This window comes from Thalassophryne amazonica, chromosome 1, assembly GCF_902500255.1.
Source record: "Thalassophryne amazonica chromosome 1, fThaAma1.1, whole genome shotgun sequence".
NCBI lineage: Eukaryota > Metazoa > Chordata > Actinopteri > Batrachoidiformes > Batrachoididae > Thalassophryne > Thalassophryne amazonica.
The window spans coordinates 133,485,891-133,507,780 of NC_047103.1; the positions used below are offsets into that span (position 1 = coordinate 133,485,891).

Sequence of the window (21,890 nt, forward strand, 5' to 3'; positions counted from 1 at the left end):
GTGTTGGTTTTTACATAGAATGAATGAGTCACCCAATCAGTGTTAGTGGAGGCTCATTTACCCATAATCCCTTTCGCATGTCTGTGTTTGTTACAAAACTTCAGAATTAGTGCATTATTTAAAATTAAAAGATATGCGTTATATTTTAACTTTGTACAAATGACAGAATTGACATTAATGGAGTTATTCTATCTATCGATAATTTTATTTATAAATGAAACCATAAGTCAGCACTGCTTTATTTATTTATTTCACGGTGACACTGCTATTGACTAGAGAGTTGAGCTTCACTGCTACAAGCTATGTAGTAAACAGGAGCTTCCAGCAGCAGGCAGGGTGTACAGAGACAGAAGTGCTGATTCATTGTTTGGGTCTGTGGTCACCTTTGATGCTAACAGAAGTGATTGTGGTGTTAAAACTTAAAATCACCTTGTTCGTAGTTGCAGGTGTACTGGAGACAATACTGAAAGTTATTGGTTATCTGTAGCTTCCGATAAATTTTTGAGTGGTTTATCGGCTTAGCTTTATAAAAGATAACTTTTCAGTAAACTGACTATCAGTTAGTGAAGCTAACTTTTTGGTTAGCTGTGCCCACCACTGCATATATATGATATATGTATTCGGTGTCAGGAAATATAATGAATATCTTCATTATATTTTCGAGAGCCTCAAGTGACAACTTCAAATTACTTATATCACCTAAGTCATAAACTAAAACTAAGAGACATATTTACAGAGATGTGCATCCTATAATTTGAGATCACTGAATATTAAGTTGATCATTATTTAAAAGGAATACTCTAAAACTATAAAGCTCCTTATTTTAACAACAAAAATATTTCTTATTGTCAGTTTGGGTGATTAACTTTTGATATATATGGGTTTTTTTGTTTTTAATTTATCATTGAAAAATAAAGCAAAGTTAAAATTTCAATAGGAGTGTTTAAACATTTTGACTATGACAGAATCAACAACTTATGGCCCAGTCACACGGCACACGACGATTCCTGAACGAAGGGAAAAGTAAAAAAAAAGTCACAATTCATTTAGAAAAGGTGGACGAAAGAGCTTTATCATTGAACAGCCTGCGAAGCAAGAGTGCAAAAGTGGCGAAAGAGGAACTTAACAAAACCGACGCTAACGATTTTGACGCTTTAAAGTAGACCTGCACTGAAATAAATGCAGTCAGATCTTTGGACCAAAAAATGAGTTATAGTATTTACACATAAGATCCTTCTGAATGTAGTAAAGTAAATCTGCAAGCCCAGATCTGTCATTCAACGGAGAAATCTTCATTTAAAAATGCCAAATTTACAGCTAAAATTTAGTCCTCCGCCAAACTGTCAGCACATCCGGGACGCTGCCAAGACGTCAGGGAAAAGACCCTATCCCAGCATGCATTGCGCGCGCCAACTGTAATTTGTGGATTTACGTCGGTTTGCATCTGCACCTTTTTCTTGTCTTATACGGAAGGATCTACTTTTTTTAAAACTTCATATTGTCTTGCGGCATGTTTGGTGAGTACACATTTCTTTTATTTGTGCTTGAAAATTATTTTGGGGGGACTTTTTCATACGCCCATTTGACTGAGTGGTGTCGCATTGAAAATCTGTCTTTCACCTCCGGTGTTACCGTCGCGGGGTACGGAGGCGGGACCCACAAAGAATCCAAGTCATTAAAAAGATATAAACCTCTCTCAGCGGCCACGGAGCTCTGCGGCTCCGATTACCGAGACGTGCGGCGCTGCGGAAAGTCTATCCTTGCAGCAACAGGTGTCACCAGCCGCTCCGCATCAAAACAGCGAGTATAGTCTCTGGACTTTTGCCAAGTTGGCTGCACCTCCATTCAGTAGACAGGGACATGGTGCCGGCTGCACAGCAGACACGGGGGCGATGTGAGTGGCCCGCTTCGGCGTTTACCGAGCCTGCAGACTCAGTAAGCGCAGCGGAGGCAGAGAGCGAGGCGTCGGGGAAGAACGTCGCCCACTGTCGATGTTGCCGCTGATTTGAGCATGCAGAGCTGTATCTCACATTCATTGCTGCTTACTTTTGGATGCTGAAACCAGGATGTGTATAACAGTAACATTACTAACAGATAAAATCAATTTCAATGCGGGATCGGACTGAAGGAGGGAGCGCTCCGTCTTCTGCCGGACGTCACTGCAATGACCCGGATGTACAAACAGTTTTCACTAGGGATGGGTATCGAGAACCGGTTCCTTTCGGGTATCGTTAAGAAATGATTCGATCCACCGACATCAATAAGCTTTGTGCTTAACGATTCTGTTATCGGTCCTTCAGAGTGGCCGCTGTTTTGGCGGGTGTTTGTCAGGAAAATGATAATTTCTCTACATTGATTACAGACCCTGCAGCGGGTCCTTAATCAACTTTTCTGCAGCGCGGCTTTGCTTTGAACCTTGAACCAATCGAAGCAGTGGTTCGCAGTTTGAAGCAATGCTTCGATCGATTGCTTCATTTATTTCTTTCTTTCGCTTAATTTCCCCCTGCTAAAACCCTAAAGAGCATACGTCTGAGTATTATTTACCTTTTCTATGTTAAACCGACCTGTTATGGTCTTCTGAAACAGTTGATAGATGTATTTTATAACTTAAAAACGGGAGCAATGCTAACGCATTAGCATGTCTATGGCATTTTCAATGTTAAAAGTTAGCATTTAGCAATTGCAGCCGTCATCACGTTCGGGTGCATTTGTTTTCAAATTGTAATATTCCTTAAATTTATTTTTGCTTATATATTAATAATCGAATGATTATTATATACAATTTTAGAGAGAGACAAAAAGAACCTGAATAGAAACACAACAGAAAATATATAATAGCATCTAACAATGAACAGAAATAAATACATACAGAAATAAATAGGTGTTTCCTGTGAACACCTAGTGACTCTGACACCTCCATTTCATCCCTGTCTTATTTAAGTTTAATGACAGTTTGTTTCGGTCAAACCATATTTTCAATTTAATTTCTTCAGTGATTTCCTCCAGAACTATCTGCCAAACTAGAAAACTGCTGCATCCTAGTAAGAACAGAATACTACTGGAATGAATTTGAATAAGGAAAGTTGTATTTTTTTCCTCACCTAAATGGATTCAGCACTCACTCAATTTATTGTCTGGAATAGTCCCAGATTGCATTTCAGAGCTTCTAGAATTGAAACATTTTCCTGCAGGTGGTGTTGGGGGGTAATTTTGAGTTTCAGCTTTTTTTGTTTTTCACCACTTTCATCCCTGAATGAGTTGTGATTCACGTTTGTGTGGATTAAAGTTACTAACTGGGACTCCTGTCTCGTTGCGAGAAAGAAACGAGAATCGTCCTCCGTTCTGTTCACACAGCTCCAAATGTTGTGCAGCTCTCTGACAAGTCAAGATAGAACAATAGAATCCAGTCTGAATTAATAACTTCAAAGCAAAACACCTTTTTGTTTATTTTTATTTATGTCCAGAGATGAAGGATACAGTGACTAATTTCATATTTATTTACTTTAAGACTCAAGGAAATACATAGAAAACCTGTAAAGCCTACTTTTAGTACAAAATTCACGAGGTATCGATAAGGGAATCGATAAGGAATCAGATCGATAAGCAGAATCGATAATGGCATCGATATTGATAAAATCTTATCAATACCCATCCCTAGTTTTCGCTGAGGGCCAAATTTTAGCTGCAAATTTGTCATTTTTAAATGACGATTTCTCCGGAATTACAAATTTGGGCTTGCAGATTTACTTTACTGCATTCATAAGGATCTTATAAATACATATCAGCTATTTCTTTGAGATCTGACCACATTTATTGCAATGCAGGTCTACTTTAAATGAAACGCGCCTGGAGCCACTGCTGGAGCAGTGTGTGTCTGCATTTCTGAGTTCCAGGACTCAGTGCTGTGACTGAGCTCATAGCGGCCGAGTCCTGGAGAAACTGCAAACAGAAGCTGTGGAGATCTGTGTGCATGTCGGTGGACCCCTGCTCTATTCCTCATCCAGAACAAAAGAGGGATCATCTCCTTCATCATCAGAACCCTGATGACACGCTGCGTGCTCTGTCTTGCTACAATTAAAAAAAAAACCCTCTGGTGTGACGTGGTCACTGTATCACGTTACTAAGCTTATATAAAAAACAGAAAACTGTCAAAAGGGGGAATAAATATAAGTGTAAAGATGACTGAATATATCAGAGCAGCAAATTGATCAGTGCGTGTGAACGCCTCGCATTGACTCATATGTGCGGTTATTTCAACCATCTGCAGCTGATCTACAATTTGAATTCTGCCTTCTCGAACAGCTCTTTATATAATCATCTGAATCATCTACCTGTTGCCACATGTACAAAAGGGCTGGATTGTCATTTCTACACTCATATTGTTATATTTAAAAAAAATAAGTGCACGCAGGAGCTGCTGCTCTCGTTACCGCTGTGTTCAAGTACCGTCGGAAAATACACAATTTTTTGTTGTTTCAAATTCAGCAGTTGCTTGTGGCAAAATAATTAACTGTATCCACACAAAAGATTAATTCTTCCCTATATAAGGTGCCTGAGCCCATTGAACCTGACTCTCCACCCAGATTAAAAAAAAAATCCAAGCAAACAGGCTGAGTTTGCCCTGTAATTTCCAACAGTACATGAACGCAGCAGCAGCCTCAGCGCTCACAAACCGGCTTCTGCACTGTGTGAAAACATTCAGCTGCTCGAACGAAGTAAATTAAACAATAACTTTACAAAAACTAAACAAACATCAAGAACAACAGCAAAAGGAAACACGGACAAACTGAGGCTTTCGTTGACCTTCGTTCAAATTTTTCAACAGTTTAAAAATCCTGACGATATGCCAGTTGCAGGAACAAAACTGCGCGAAGGTTAAACGATGCCAACGAAAGTCAACGAAAGCCCAGATTTCTTGTTCTGTCAGGGCTTCCTTCCCCCACGTTAAGTGCCGTGTGACTGGGCCATAACAAAATAAGTTTTTATGAAATAAGATGCCATGTAGCTATCATACGTGCACAGCTCTGGATCCCAGTCCATGGTGTGAATGTTGAACAGCATGGTTCTGCTGGCATTGGTCACATCTGTGCAGTGGACTCCACCTGATTTCCCTCCTGTCAAACACTGGCATACAAACGCCAAAGAGGGAAACATAGTCAGGTTTTATTGCTGCTCTTAAATTTTTTTAACAAATAGATTTCAGCAGGTTTTAATGAATGGTCACATGTCCAATCCTTCAATGTCCAACACTGGTTCTCAGATGATACAGCTTTGCTGTCTCTTCTTCAGGGTTCTGAGTCAGATGGGCCATGGGGATGCTTTGTCAATGTTTGTTAAATGGTGTGATGACAGTTTCATTGACATTAATGTTAAAAAACAATGGAACTGATAATCGACTTCAGAAGGACTGGCCGGGGGCCTTCAACAGTAGCTGTCATCATCCATGGTGAAGATGTACAAATTGTTGCTTCCTACAAATACCTTGGAACTGTGATGGACTCTGATCTCAAGTTTGTTCAGAACACAGAGTCAATAGTTAAACGTGGATAACAAAGGATTTACTTGTTGTGGAAGCTGAACTCTTTTAGTGTTTCTGAAGCATCTTATTTTTTTTATTCTTTTGCTGAAAGTATTTTAACTTTTTCTTTTATCTGCTGGTTTCATGGATTACCAATAAAGGACAGAAACTGCCTGAACAGGATTGTAAAAGTCTGTTCCAAGATTACTGGAGTACAGCTAATGGACCTCAGCTTCCTCTGGGAGAAACGTGTGGTCCAGTAAGCCAGAGAAATCACTGATCAGCCTGGACACCTGACTTTTCTCTCATGCCCTCCGGGTGGAGCTATTATGCACTCCCAAGGAAAACAAACAGATACTCCAACTCATTTATTCCATCAGCCATTAGGCTGTTAAATGCTGGGGAGTAGGCTGATTGTGGCCTGTGCTGAATTTGGAGTCTAAAGAGTGTTTTACAGGCAAACGTATTTATTATTGCTGATCCTGGTAATCTGTGAGTACTGACGGGTGAGGGCAATTGTTTATATGCTGTTATGGATGTCTTGTACTTATTTTGTTCATTCTCTCAATATTTAGACAGTTCAATAAGGCGGGTAACTGAACTGAATTGCCCTTGGGGATTAATAAAGTTGTCTGATTCTGACAGAGGGAGAAAAAAAAGTTTGTTCCCCCATCAAAGGATCTAATAGTTACATTAATTTGTTATACTTCCCCCATAAACACTTTCCACAGCAGTAACATAAACATTAAAGGAGGTGGTCTTTAATTACCCAAATGAGCCACGAGTCAACGGTGCCAAACATGGCGCGGTGAGACTGGACGGCTTCATGGACCTCAGCCACATTGTCCATCAGCCAGCGAAGCTTCACTGCACTGAAATAAGTGCTGATAGGGAGCCCAGTCTTATGCTGAAAGACAATATTTTGAAATGTATTCAATTTTAATTTTTATTAAGAGCAACTGCAAAAATTTCCAATAAATATACACTTAGAAGGAAACATACTTTCAGAGAGACATTTAAAAAAATGTACACTTCTAACATAAAACATGTTTTGTTGTTCAGAATATGGTGGCTGTGACTCTTAAAGAGTTGCGGCTCTCATAGTTCCAACTAAAAGATCGCACCAAATAAGTGACTGCGAAAATAATTCTCAGATTGGTCACCAGTTAAATACTGGCTACTTCCAGCCTCAGTATGAAGGTCAGCTACATCAACCTCAAACAACATAGCCGAAGGTGACATTTTCAACATTCTTGTTTGTCATTCAAACTGCATCTTCTATCATGTCATGATAAAGCAGAGTAGAGGACCAACATGTCACGTCTTGAAAATTGCAACATAGTGTGTTTTTCCATATTTTTCTTGAAAAAAAAGTACTGTATGTATTAAAAAAAAAAAGTGGCAAAACGTTTTGTGCAGACTGACTAAATCAATTCATTAGTCATTTTGACTCCAGTTTACAAACACTTTTGAATAAATAGAACAAAATTTATTTCTGTAGTTCCGTATAGAAGTGATGGATAAGAACAGACTCGGGCAGTCTAGTAAACACAGCGACCAGCCATCCTTCTGCTGTGCCCTTCAACTCATTGGGGTTTCACTTCCAAAAATCTCATCTGGACTAAAACATTCAAGTTTATATGCAGGAGAACCTCCGAGTAAAGCAGCACTCCTCCCAATGCTGGAAAACTAATTGGGGAAAAAAGAAAAAGAAACTTCAAATCACCTTCAGGTGGTTCTTATTCCTTCCTGGAGTTTTACTGATTAGACCTTCAACTGTTGACTGAGTCCGTAGGTCCAGCCACACTGAACAAAAACAGTTTCAATCAAACAAGGTTAGTCCAATTCTGCTGCTTCAGTTGACCTCGGGTGCAATATGAGCAGGTCCAGTAACACGTATTATTGATATCCATATGAGTTACAGAATAAACAATTATTATTACAACTGTCCAATACTGTTTTTTGCCTCAAATGTGTACAGTCCTTCAGTATCTGTCAACAGCATTCTATTTTTCAAAATAAGTTTCAAAAGCTTTCCAAAGCAAAATGGTACCAAAATATTTTTTACATGATTAGGATCCAATTAAAGTGAAAAAGCTATAAAAAATGTTATAATTTAGCACTAAGAAAATACAACATCCACTGCAGCTTTATTTATAGGCAATGCCTGCAGAAGAGATTCATAAATATGGAGCTGCTCTTCCAATCAAATGGAACATGGGTTAAAGAAGCGTGCATTACATTTTCATTGTAACCTAAATCAGCTTAGAAATGTTAATTTTTTTTATTAATTCAACTTTCAATTCAATTTCTTTAACACTCCTTTAATAATTATATTATGTGGATGAATGAATGAATTTATTTGGCACACAATCCAACAATAACAAAAAACTCATAACAAAACAGTCTAAATAAATACCCACCCTTTACACTATACTATAATATATATATATATATATATATAATATACACACACACACACACATACATCCATTTTCTTCCGCTTTATCCGGAGTCGGGTCGCGGGGGCAGCGTGTGTGTGTGTGTGTATATATATATATATATATATATATATATATATATATATATATATATATATATATATATATATATATATACATGCATGCACACAAACACAATTTCATAAATACGTAACTGTTACTCATCATGCTCGTGTGTGCTAAAAATAATTAATGCACAGCAGACAGAACACAGAGGGAAACACTCTTCTTACAATCTGTCTTTTCTTTCCTCTTATGAAGTGCTTCCCTTGTGTTTTCTGCTGCGTATCATTTATTTTTAGCACGCACAAGCACCATGAGTACCAGTTATGTGCATACACATGTATATATACTAGCTGGGGTACCCAGCGCTGCCCGGGTTAACCTGTTTTAGACATAAGCCAAATGCCAATCATTTTAATCAAAACAATTGCCCAACATTTGTTTTTGTAATGCTGATGTCTTATAAATATAATAGTTAATGGGCTAAAGTTTGTCCAGCAGAACTATAAGAGGTGGACTCCCCAAACTAAGTGGAAATACTTGGTTAAAAGACAAACACATTTGAAGTCCTTCATGCAGACTTTGTTTTGCAATCAAATTTATAACAAAATTACACACAAAAGGTAGGTAACAGTAAATGTAAGTATCAATGAATCAAAATTGAGGTAGTCGTGTATTGCACTGTTTTTACATTGCAATTTTATAAACATAAAATGAATGTATACAGACAGGATGGCAAACCGGGTTGTACAGGACAGTCAGGTGCTTAACAGTTGAGAACAAAGTAGCTGAAGGAAGGGATTAAATAAACAGAGATGGCCAACACATATACAGGACTGGAAATTTGAATCTGCCTGGTTATACCCACAGCCTCAGCCTAAGCATATTTTTGTTTTGCTGAGTGTGCTGTGGCTGTGCTGAGTGTGCTGTAGAAAGGGATTAAATAAACAGAGATGGCCAAAACATATACAGGGCTGGAAATTTCAATCTGCCTGATCATACCCACAGCCTGCTATTTTGGGCATAATTTTCAGTTCAACTTTTAAAAAATGGTACCAGTTTGTTCCCCATGTCATGATTCAGAATATATATAGTTTTTAGGGCTACATATTATAGTTTGGGAGTTTATCCCGGACAGACAGACAGACAGACAGATGCAGCCCTCTATGTATATAGATACATGTATGCATACCTGCATATACACACATACACACACCCATGATGAAAAATACCAAAAAAACATGCAAAATTAGTCAATGAACTCAAATTTACAAAACACGACCAGACAAAAAAATAGGACACACAAGCCTGAAAGCAATAACAAAAATCGATTACAGCAAGCAATTTTATTACTCTTGTAATGCCTTTTAAAGCCTACTAAAGTACCAAGTACTTTAGGGCCCCTTCACACATAACACGATTTAAGCTGACTAGCACACAAAGGAGGAATTGCAAAAATTTTAGAAATTTTTATATTGAGAAGCCTGATTTACTTTTGTATTTGAAATGCCATAAACAAATTAAAACATTATTAACATTAAACATTATCTTGCCGTATTTCAACTTATGAGTCACTTACAAGTTATGTGTGTGGGAATGTGCATAAATTACCTACAACTTATGTCCCATATATGTGGGACATATGAACCATACACTGCCATATGCACGGGTGCTGGTGAGAAAAAAAATCTTTTTTGGCGTTTGACGGATTGTGAAGCGGTACAACGCGAGCGCCAAAGGCACAAAGTCCTCTCGGGGGATCCGGGGGCATGCTCTACCGAATCTTTTTTTTTTTTTTAATGGTGCATTCTGGTAGATTCTTGACACACAAATGCTAGTTAAAAAAAAAAGTGTTCTCAGTTATATATGAACAAAATATAACCATAGAAAATGATTTTTATTCTAGGCAAAAAGTGTAGCTTTGATTGCAAGAAAAGTTGTAGACAGTGACACTTACCAATTTTTTTTAAAGGTACCACCATAACCCAGTATATCATACTATATAATAAGACATCCAAATAGTCTGTTAAATTTTATATGTAATAATAAGCACTTCAGATCAATGATCATTCTCTATGTCAAAATATGAGCTCAAATAAAAGTTAACTATGATTGTAAATATTTTCCTTTTTGGTCAATGATGTACACTTTCTCTGACTGAATAGTTAAATATGAAATTGGTCAGTGGATCCTTGATCTCTGGACAGAAATAGCAATAAACAAAATCTGTCGTATTTGTCAAAAGCATTTCCTGTCAGATATTGAGACAAATGTAACTCCACAGCTCTGAGCTCTTTCAGCCGGCTGCAGTGCACGTCAGGATCAACGTCATTCATAAAGAACAGAGGACGTCTCAATCTGGGAGGAAAAAAAACAAACATTTTGGTCGGTTGTAGTTTGTTTGTATTACAACATTTGGAAAGAGGTCTCATTTGATTTAAAACAGCGATTCACTTTGAAGTTATTAATTCCAACCAAAATCTCTTTTCATCTTTACTCGGCAGAGAGCCATGCAGTGTTTGGAGCTGTGCAGTCCCTCAAAACAGAGGATATCATAATTATTATTATTACAATTTCATTTACCTGATGGACAGCTTCAGTTTATACACTGGCGAAGCGAGTCCAACTCACACCAGAGAACCATCGCGTAAAACTCCGTTGTGGAATGGAGGACGATTCTGGTTTCTTGCCCGCAGCAAGACAAGAGTCCCAGTTAGTGACTTTAATCTGCACAAAAGTGACTCATGATTGGCTTTGTGTGTGTGTGTGTGGGGTTAATGAAGAAACCTGCTGTTTCTGAAAAGGAGCGAAGTAGAGATCAGCGAAGCTGCTGCAGAAGCAGCGTAGAGAAATGATCATTTTCCCGATAAACACCCTCAAAAACAATGGTCGCTCCGGCGTAATGTAAACTGAAGGACAGGTAAGGGAATCATTACGCAAAAAGGCTATTGATGTCAGTGGATCAAATCATTTATTAGCGATTCTTAACCGGACACCAAAATATGTTTGGCTTCACATGTCGATCACAAAGTTTTTTTAATGAGGATTGTATGACAGAATGTCTTAAGCCTGGTTCACACGACAGGATTTTAAAATTATCTTTAGGTTTCCAAAATCTGAGAGACCACAGACGTGAAGATAAAAAAATTAAAAATCGGACAGTTTCGGTCATACAGTGTGTGGTGTTCAGCCACATGGTACGGACAACAACACCACACACGAACAGATTTCACACACTAACATTTCCAGCTCAGACAGGATATCTCGCAAAATCTCTCGAGATTAAATGTGACTTCAGATTAAACAAACGGAAGCACTTTGTGGAGTATTTAAAACAGAGGGGGAAAAAAAAGATACAAAAAGAAAAAGAAAAGGCGTTCTTTAAAGGAGTGGAGACAGCGCGACCACCGGACTTTCTGGTAAGTCAGAACAGCTGTTTTGATTTTATTTTCTGCTCCGTACGTCCGTCACCTCGCTTTCTGATTGGCTACACATCACATTTAACAGGCTGCATGCTCATTTGTGGTCGGAGGACACAACACACACTGCGATATCGGGCCAAAAAAATCCAACATGTTGAATAGCTCTGATTTGTAATCGTAGCGCTCCTGACGTCCTTCCGAGCAGATCAGAGTGATCTTAACACACCACACACAGGAGAAATATCTGATAAGATTATCGTTAGCATCATCACGATTGTCGGGGCGTCCTTAAGATTATTGGAAGGGGAAGACTGAGTCCGATATCGGCCTAATTATCCTGCCGTGTGAACCCGGCCTTATTCATTATATTAACTGTAGTGTGCTTACCTTTGATTACAACAGAGAAAATAAATTCCAAATTCCGTACTGAAATGCACGCAGCACACGAAGCTGATGTCTCGACTCTGTGCTCGAACCACGTGTCAAACTGCTTCGTTACAGCACAGCTTCCATTTCTGACCAGTCACGCCTCGTGTAACTAGTTTGCCCACTTCGGTTTCATTCAGGAAATGGCACTCATCACTTTCATTTTCACCCATTTTATATATAAATATATATTTACAAAAAAAAATAATGGAAATAACAGAATATTAATTTTGACTTTTACAGAAAATAGTCAAAAAAAATAAGACTATCACCTATACATACGTTGAAAATTTTGTGCATGCCCAAACTCTTTAGACCACCTCACTGTACTATGACGTATATCAGTGTGCTTCAATGTGCTCTTAACTTATACAAAACTTACCCATGACTTATTAGACGTACGCTAGCATATGCCAGGGTTTTTAATACACTCAGCATACGCTGGCTAAATCGTCAAGATGTGACAGGGGTGTAACAACGGACAGGATCTCAGTAGAACATGTGGACCCAACAGTGTGTGCTGTTACTTAATATTAGAACTTTTAAATTTGAAAAATAAGCAATCTGGACAAATTAACATGTGCTGGACAATAAGCTGTTATCTTCTGGCTTCCCTTGTTTCTTTAGGGTTGCCACAGTGGATCCAGTACAGATCTACATTTGAATTTGGCACAAGTTTTAAACTGATGACCTTCCTCATGCAACTCCAGTTTTACCACACACACACACACACACACACACACACACACACACACACACACACACACACACACACACAGGTCTTAAGTGATCTCAAATCCAAGCACTAATCAGGTCCTACTCTGAACTTCTGAGATCTGACGGGATCAGGTGCACACAAAGCAGAGTGGTTGCTGTGCACTGGACAACATATTTCATCTCATTTCATGCAACTGAACAGGTTGCTGGCCCACAGCGTTGAAAACACTACAAATAAAAATGTGAGCACATTTGATTTTTTTCCCAGCTCTTTAATTTGGGATTTTTGTGCATCGTTGTAATGTAATGTCATTACTTTTGTTCATTATTTTATTACTGTAGTTTGTTTTGTTTAGTGTGTTGGTTCCTGTGAAAGCCTAAAATCAATCATTAATATTTTTAATAATGAACATGTGATTTTTCAGTATACAAGTCACCCTGGAGTATAAGTCACAGGACCTTCAAAACTAGCAAAAAAAAGTGAGATACTCCAGAAAATATGGCAATCAGGTTTACACAACAAATTCAAAATCTTACCTATTGCATTGTAGAGGGGTTCCCCCGTCTCTTTGTCCCAAACTATCGTCGTCTCCCTTTGGTTGGTCACCCCAATTGCTGGACAATAAATAAATAAATAAATAAAATTCCCAGAGAATGTAAATCTGAACACTTCCCAAAGAGAAAAAAATGCAGTCAAGCAGGTTGCACCAAAATCCCAGTCCATATAATAGTTGCACACCTTTAATATTTGAGATGTCAATGCTGAGCTTGGTGAGTTTTTCACAGGTCCGTTCCATGCATTCATAGACCGACTGCAGAATTTCTTTGGGGTCTTCCTCTACCCATCTGGGAGGGGCAGACAGCGGTAACAAATAAGCTGTTTGTGAACTTTTTAGAACCATTTTTAAAATTGTAAAAATTACTGAACTTTTTCCAAGTCAGCCACTGTCCATCTTAACAAATTTTACCTTCAACAAAACAGTCAAAAATATTTCAAATTTGAAGATAACAGACAAAGAGTAATGACAGTATGCACAAATTACTATCATTTTACATCTGACCTCAAAAAATGTTTTTTTTTTTTTCTTCTCTTCTGACAAAGACTTTCCACTTACCCTTCTTTGGGGAAGCTCTGTTTGATTTCCACCTGATGATGGCTGAGGAGCTCAGCTGTTTTGGAATTAAACACCTTCAAAGAAGTAAAAGAACCAAAAGAATATAATAATATAAACATGACAAACCAATCTTAAACTTACAATTTATCATTGTAGATATTCTTGTTATTGATGGACCATTCAATCAAACTGCTCAACTCTTCGCCCTTCAGTGAGACAGAAATTGAAAATTCAATCCTATTACTACACTAGGACTGGACTCAAATAACCTGTCGTTCAGAAAATACTAGGCCTGGGCAGTATGGCTTAAAATTCCTATTGCAGGAAAATATGGAGGTGATGGTCTAGGGGGTAAAGCGTTGGGCTTGAAACCACAGGATCCTCAGTTCAAACCCCAGCCTGACCGGAAAATGATGAAAAGCCCTTGGGCAAGGTCCTTAATTCCCTAGTTGCTCCCAGTGTGTAGGGAGCACCTTGTATGGCAGCACCCTCACATCATGGTGAATGTGAGGCATTACTGTAAAGCTTTGAGCATCTAATGCAGATGGAAAAGCGTCCATTTACCATTTATGGACCATAAACAGTAAATGTTCATCCAAGCCTCTTCTTAATGTTTGTATTAATTTATTTATGCATTTTTTAACCTCTGGGGTCTGAGGGCATTTTTTTGGACAGTTCACTCACCTGGCATAAATGTTTTATTATTGTTGTTAACAGTTCTCCCTGCATCTCACAATCATGTTTTATGTCTCTTTTTTTCAGGACAACCTGTACTTTCAGAATATATATGCTAGAGTTGTGTTTTATAAGTATAATAAAGGTTTGCAATCAGAAATAAGAAAGTAAAAAGTAAAGCAGAAAATAATTTTCCATACATTTATTCAAAACACACAGCAAACTATAATCAACTGTTTTGACACTTTATAAGGGTAATTTGGGCTCTTGTGTGAAAGACTGTACAACAAAAAGGTTCAAACAAACACAAATGCACATTTTGAACAATATATACAAAATGGTCTATGCGTTTTGTTTGTCTTCATCTCAAAGCAATTTCTGTTTGCTATTACACAAAGGTCACATCACAAACTTCTACTTTGTTTTGGAGTGTTTTGTCCTGCTCTGAAAGCAGCTTTTCACACTTTGGCCCACTTTGGCTCCTTACACTCTGAAGAGTGTACGTCGTATACAACAGTGTCGGCCCCAGAGGGTTAAAATTAAAGAGATTTTTATGTCTCATCATTTCCACTTAGTGCCAAATTGTAATAGTTCAACTATGACAGAGTAATACTGACTGAATGGCGTTTTAGTTGTTCAAAATACATTCACTCATTGATTGTATTATCATCATCATTGCTGTTATTGTATGTAAAAAAAAAAAGTATTTAAGATGTCTTCAAAAGTTGCTCTAACATGAGGGGCAGGACCGTTTCTTCGCTGGCTCTGCCCCTGTAAACAGGAGAAAAACACGAAGAGGAGGAATGGGAAGATTTAGAGTCCCTTTATTCAGACAGTAGCGACATGAATCGGAAAAAAAAAAAAAAAGGTCACGTGACTCATGGTGCCATCTTGGGGCCAAAATAGTGTTCGCTGTTAATCTATTTGCATGGAAATCCAGCTTTTTTATTTATTTATTCACTGAAAACGCTGGGTTGTTGTGCATTTGGATGCACAAATAGACAACAGGGGCTTCAAGATGTACAGATTCCCATCAGATCCGAACAGAAGAAACATTTGGGAAAATAAAGTCAGACGTGTGGGATGGAAGCAACTTCATCATCAAAGCATTGACAGGTAATGTTTTTGTGTGGTTTTCCATGTAACAAACACTGTATATAACAGATTTTGTGTAATGGATTTTTCGCTTACGGGTGATTCTTAGACTACGGGCACTTATTATGTCCTTTGATCATATTGTATGAAAAACAGAAAAAAGGGGAAATTTCACACTTTTATAGTTATCTTTACAATGAAAGTGTTAAGAAATTTGTTCTAGTAGTCTATAATGACTTTTTCACCTTTTTTCAGCATCATTATATGCAAATATTGCCGTTTTGTGCTTGTCCCACACCCAGACTTTTGATCTTCAATGATAAAAATGAATGGTAAAGAAACGTTTTTTCTAATGTTTTAAAATATCTCTGAATAAAATATCAGTAAAATCAAAACATAATTGGGGTATTCAATGTTATACAACTGTTGTGATTTTTTTTAAACAAAATGTAGTTGTCCCACACTATTGCCTGAATTTCCACCACAACACTGTAATGTCCCTTTAAATAGTTTGTATGAAAGATTATTTGGGTAGTTTCTATGGAGATAAACAGTGACATCAGAGCACATGTATATGGCGCCAAATCACAACAAACAGTTGCCCCAAGGCGCTTTATATTGTAAGGCAATGGTGTGGTGGAAATTACATTTACAAGGCCAATAGTGCCCGTAGTTAAAGAATCACCCTTACATCGGATAAAATGTCCTGTCCAATCACAATGTATTTCGATTAAAAACTCCTCACATGTTGGCCCGGAGTCATTTCCCTGATTAAAAGCCTGCCCGTTTATTTTTTCCAAAAAATGGTCAGAGTCAGACCTGCAGGATGACGTGCACCTGTAAAAATCAAACACCACAAAAGGCTGTGATTTGATACTTTTCTGATGTCACTGCTTTGTCTGCCATCATATTTTAATAGTTTTTGCAGTGCTCACACTGATTACATTTCAGGATCACATACATTTGACAGAGAAGTCCGCAAATTTACAGCACAGAGTCGGAAAAAGATAAAACTGTGCAGCTTACCTTTGATTTGGAGGTGATGATTGTAGAAAGAAAAGCTTGTTGAGGGTCAAATGAATCCATAATAAAGCATAATCCAGCGACGGAGAACTTTAAACTGTCACGCACGTCGGCATCATGACACGGAGTTACAGAAGCATATTGAAATGTATGTTGTTGATGCGTGGAGCGTGCGTTTGGCCGTTTCCGTCACCGATCTTCGGCAGTGTTCGTTAGCATCTTTAAATGCACGGGACGCTGCAGGAAACGAAGACGAACAAGACGCAAATCTAACAGAACACTTTGAAATTCGAATTGAGATATATATATATATATATATATATATATATATATATATATATTTTAAACTACAACCACCCAAACCCGGATAACAACCAGGAAAGAGTTTTCCTAAGAGGAAGCTTAGTGATGATGAGTTAAGGTAGAGAGACAGGCTATATGAAAGAAACAAGAGGAAGAGAGATTTTGTCCAAATCTGGCCACAGAAATGGGTGTGGCTTGGTCATGACCAAGAGAAGAATGAGGTTTTCTGCCAAATCTGCAGGGCCAATCCATCTGGCTGTTGTGAAGCTAGTTTAAAAGTCTAACCAGCTTGCCTTTGTGGAAACCCCACGGTGTTAACATTAGCAAAGGAGCCAAGCATTTTTTTTTCAATTTTTAGATCTATAACTCCAATCCAGACAAGGCATACTTTTTAGTTTTGATATGGACCTACACCTGTATTTTACATTTCTGACTGTGAGGGTTGCTTAAAAAAATGCCCTCTAAATTTTATGGGAGTCGCTTTAATTTTTTACAGTTGAGAATGCCCTCTGAGAAATTCTATTTTTTTTTTTTTTTACTTCATGGTCCATAGACTATTTTTGTTTTTTTTTTCTGGATTGGTTTACATTATACAGACAGTTTTATTTGCAGGATTTCAAGGTGGAATATCACAAACTCTCGCACGCAAAACCATGGGCCAGTGCTCCCACAATGTGGGCCACTAACTTCTAAATTCTACTGGCCCTGTGGACCAGTGGGGCAAATTGGTTTATGTCAAGCCCTGGACTGTCTGATATTCCCGTACAGACCGAGCAGGCAAGGTTAATAATTTGTTAATTATATGACTGTTCAGAGCTGTGTTTTCATCTTGTTGGTCTTCATTTTGCATGCCCACTTCCAGCTCGTTTGCTGTTAATTCCTCCAATTCAAACTCATCAGTGTAATAAAATTTGCTCGGGGAATGGTCCTCTTTGTCGCTCATAATTTCTTTGTTCACTTTGTTTTATTTTGTGCAGTGAAAATTGTACACTAAAATTCGCAAATGTGATACGCGATCCAGACCGACTGTTATGGTAAAAGTCTAATATGGGAAAATATCAGACTGGAAATCAGCCAATCAGAGCACGCGTTCTGTCATAGCCATATAATTAATTCAAATATATACCATGGCTGTGGGTCTCTCCTGCAGCAGCGGCTACCAAGATGGTTTGCTCGGTGCTGTGAAGACAACATGTATGCACTTATTTAATGACTCTGCATTAATTTAACCAATCAATCAAAAATAATGCATTGGTTTGGCTATTATTCCAAACAAAGGCTTGTGGGTCTCAGCTTTGATGCGAGTCGATGGTGTTATCAATAAACGCTATCACAACTGGCCAGCATAATCAAAACCCCACCCACTGGGCAAATTTATATTGTTTATAAGGTCTACTGTTCATACCGCCCACTCCTAGAAAGTACCAACTTATTCATGTAATACATGTCACAACTCCGACACCAAGATTCAGAAGCATGCTCAAAGGTTTGATCTGTTTCAGTAAAGGATTTTTAAAATGAACCCACTGAAGCCTGTAAACTTCAAACATTACGGCAGGAGAAAAAAAAAAAACAGAATTACAAAGGTTACTGTGTTGCATTTTGAATTCACAAAACAGTTTCAACTCCACCCACAACAGCACTACTGCAACTATGCACTGACAGAAATGTCACATTTTATGATACAATCAGTACAACCAAAAATACCTCTATGAGCCACATGGTATTTATGAATTATTATATATCTATTATTTATTTTAGTTTATTTAAATTTTATTTACTGTGTTACTGTGTGGTGTGTTTTTTAACTTCTGCTACACTGACATGACTCGCAAGAGTTGAATTCTTCAGCCACACCCAAAGTAAGCCAAAGCATTACGCTGGCTCACAGATCTGGCAACTTGTTTCCGACGGATTGTTTGTTGTTATGACGCTATTCTGAACTTCACACGGTTGTATACGTTTCTTTTATTTCTGTTTAGCACTCTTCTGGTTATTAATTGTATCTACTCTGAACGTTATTTATCTATATAGTCCTGTTGTAATTCGCTAGCAGTTAGCATTTGCTAGCAGTTAGTATTCGCTAGCTAGGTCCCACCCGTCGTTATTTTTATAGCTGGTTCTTTTTATAGCTGGTTCTTTTTACCTGGTTAATACTTCTGTTAGTTTTTCAGTCAAACTGCTGTGAATTTTAAGTAATTATTTTACTCCTGTGTAAATCTTAGGAGCGGCTAGCATTTTCGCTACCGGTTAGCTAGCGTTAGCGACTTCGGACCCTCGTTTTCATTTTTTTTCATTTTTTTTATATACTTCTGTTAGTTAACTGTTAGTGTAACTGTTGTGAACTTTAGCTTAGTACTTTACTCTTGTGTTAATCTTAGGAGTGGTATATATATATATATATATATATATATATATATATATATATATATATATATATATTTACTGTTCCTACATTTCTAATACTTCTGCTAACAGTGTAACTGCTGTGAACTTTAATTCATTTATTTGCGTCTGTGCGAGCCTTAGGAGTGGTTAGCTTGTGCTTGCTTGGCTATATTCTTGAATTTCCTAGTGCACAAAGTACACTACTTTACACCCTCCATAAATCCTACATGATGTTGGAAGATAGGGTGACTCTCTTAGAGAGCCATGTCCGTAAGTTAGAGCAGCTTCTTAGTGCAGTGGAGTTAGATGTTACGGGCACTTCAGATGAGGTTAGTGCTGGGCCAGCTAGCGAGCCCATTAGCATCAGCCTAGAAACGCCGGCTGTGGAGGACGGTTTTCAGACTGTGGCGAGGCGGAGGAAGCCCCGTAGGGCTTGGTGCCCGGTTGTGGCACCCCGATCACACTCGCCATTGCGAACTGTGAATCGGTTCTCCCCCTCGGATTTACCTGATGTGAATTCTCCAAACCCTCAAGTGACTTCCACTCCTATCTCCAGGCCGAAACACTGGACTTTAGTGATGGGGATTCTATCACCCGCAAAGTCAGGTTACAGATGCCGGCTGACGTTAAATGTATTCCTGGGGCCAGAGCTCCAGGCATAGCATCCCATCTTAGGGTGCTGACGCTGCAGAAGGGAAGACAGACGAAGGAACATGACATGAGATATAGTCACATAGTTATTCACGTTGGCACCAATGATATCAGGATGAAGCACTCAGAGGTCACAAAAATGGACATAGAGAGGACTTGTGACCTTGCCAGAAAGATGTGTTGGCATCGATTAATAGTCTCTGGTCCCCTCCCCTCCCGGGGTACTGATGAGGCGTTTAGCAGGCTGACATCATGAAATAGATGGCTGGTGCAGTTTTGTCAACAGCAAGGCTTTAGCTTTATTGATAACTGGCCTTCGTTCTGAGGCCGCCGTGGCCTGCTGATGCCGGACGGCCTCCACCCTACTGGGGAAGGCGCCGCCATCTTGTCTGCGAACATAGAAAGAGCTCTACAGGGAGGGTAACATCAGGAAACTACAGCAGGCCACAGAGCAGGTGATTAGAGACCCTGCAAGGCTTATGACAAATGTGGGTGTGGAATCCATTAGCTTAGCGGGGAAATTAATACAGAAAATCCACTATGGTGATAGTGCAGTTTATCTGCCAGGGAGGAAAATTCAACAAGTTGAGACTGTGGCCTGCTCCAGTAGACATGTACATAAAAATCATAGAGGGATATGCTTTGCAAGCTTAATACCCATTACTATATTGGATCATGCTGAAATTGAGGATGGCCCAGTGGTTGTTCCAGTAATAGCAAAGATTTCGTGTCTGCTACCTACAACGCGCGTGGAATGTCTCAAACCTAAACCTACTTCTAGGCATCTTATATATGCCACTCTGGAACCACCCCAAACCCAAACAATTCAACTGTCAACCCCACTGAGGTCCTTAGACTGGGTCTCATTAACATAAGATCACTGTCCTCAAAATCAATGTTGATTAATGATTTAATTATTGATCATCACTTAGATATGATTGGGCTATGTGAAACCTGGCTTAAACCTACAGCTGTCCTCCCCTTAAATGAAGCCTGCCCACAAGCATATACATTTAGTCACGTCCCTCATGATGCGAAGCAAGGCGGGGGTGTTGCTCTTATTTATAAATCTAGGTTTAGCTTATTAGCTGTTGGGGGTCACAAATATAACTTGTTTGAGCATCTGATTCTCCGCTCCGCTCAGGATATTATGCATTGCCAAGGTCAGAAGAATAAAAATCAGCCGTATTACTTTGTCACTGTATACAGGCCTCCTGGCCCATATTCTGAATTCTTAGATGAATTTGGTGCGTTCATCTCTAACTTGTCAACTACAGCAGATAACATTCTGATCACTGGTGACTTTAACGTTCATATAAATAAGCCTTCTGATCCCCTCTGCAAATCATTTATGGAAATTGTGGATGCATTAAGATTTCGGCAATGCATTCGGGATTCGACGCACATTAGTGGAAATACCCTGGATCTGGTTCTCGCACGTGGTATTGCTGTCACACATATAGACATCATGGCTATTACATCACTGGTCTCTGATCACTCACTTATTAAGTTCACAGTTTCGCTGCCGTGTTTAGTGGAACAATAACCTATTTATCACTGCAGCGATGCATCAACTCCTCAACTAAGACTGAACTAGAAGCTAGACTGCCTGATGTCTTAGCCTCACTTTTGACAAATACCCAGTCAGTAGACAGACTTGTGGATAGTTTAAACTCAGTGCTCAAAACGACACTCGACATGATTGCACCACCTGTGTTGAAACCGCGCTCCCCCAAATCGCAGTCACCTTGGTTCAATGATTACCTGCGTGACCTCAAGCATAAAGCAAGAGGTCTAGAATGGAAATGGCGTCGTTCAAAATTAGAAGTATTCCACCTTGCGTGGCGTGATGCTATCTTAGACTATAAGCATGCATTATTGGCTACAAAGCGGACCTATTACTCTGATTTGATCAACAAAAACAAGCATAACTCAAAGTTCTTGTTCGACACGGTGGCAACACTTATTCATGGACAACCACCTGTAGCTCGCTCTCCTTTTACAGCACAAGATTTCCTAGATTACTTTGAGAAGAAAATAGATGACATTAGGT

General features: G+C 38.7%; 1 protein-coding gene across 2 annotated transcripts in view; it reads right to left on the minus strand.

Annotated features, from left to right (window-relative positions):
* The window catches only part of gk (glycerol kinase), an 80,873-nt gene that overhangs the window by 42,319 nt on the left and 16,664 nt on the right, over positions 1 to 21,890 (minus strand). For both annotated transcript variants that reach the window (XM_034174933.1, XM_034174926.1), the window contains exons 2-7: positions 13,703 to 13,776; positions 13,327 to 13,433; positions 13,125 to 13,202; positions 7,245 to 7,324; positions 6,288 to 6,425; positions 5,015 to 5,124 (exon numbers count right to left, since the gene is read on the minus strand). In XM_034174933.1, the coding sequence (XP_034030824.1) occupies positions 5,015 to 5,124; positions 6,288 to 6,425; positions 7,245 to 7,324; positions 13,125 to 13,202; positions 13,327 to 13,433; positions 13,703 to 13,776 (587 nt within the window). The remainder of the gene's footprint in view (positions 1 to 5,014; positions 5,125 to 6,287; positions 6,426 to 7,244; positions 7,325 to 13,124; positions 13,203 to 13,326; positions 13,434 to 13,702; positions 13,777 to 21,890) is intronic.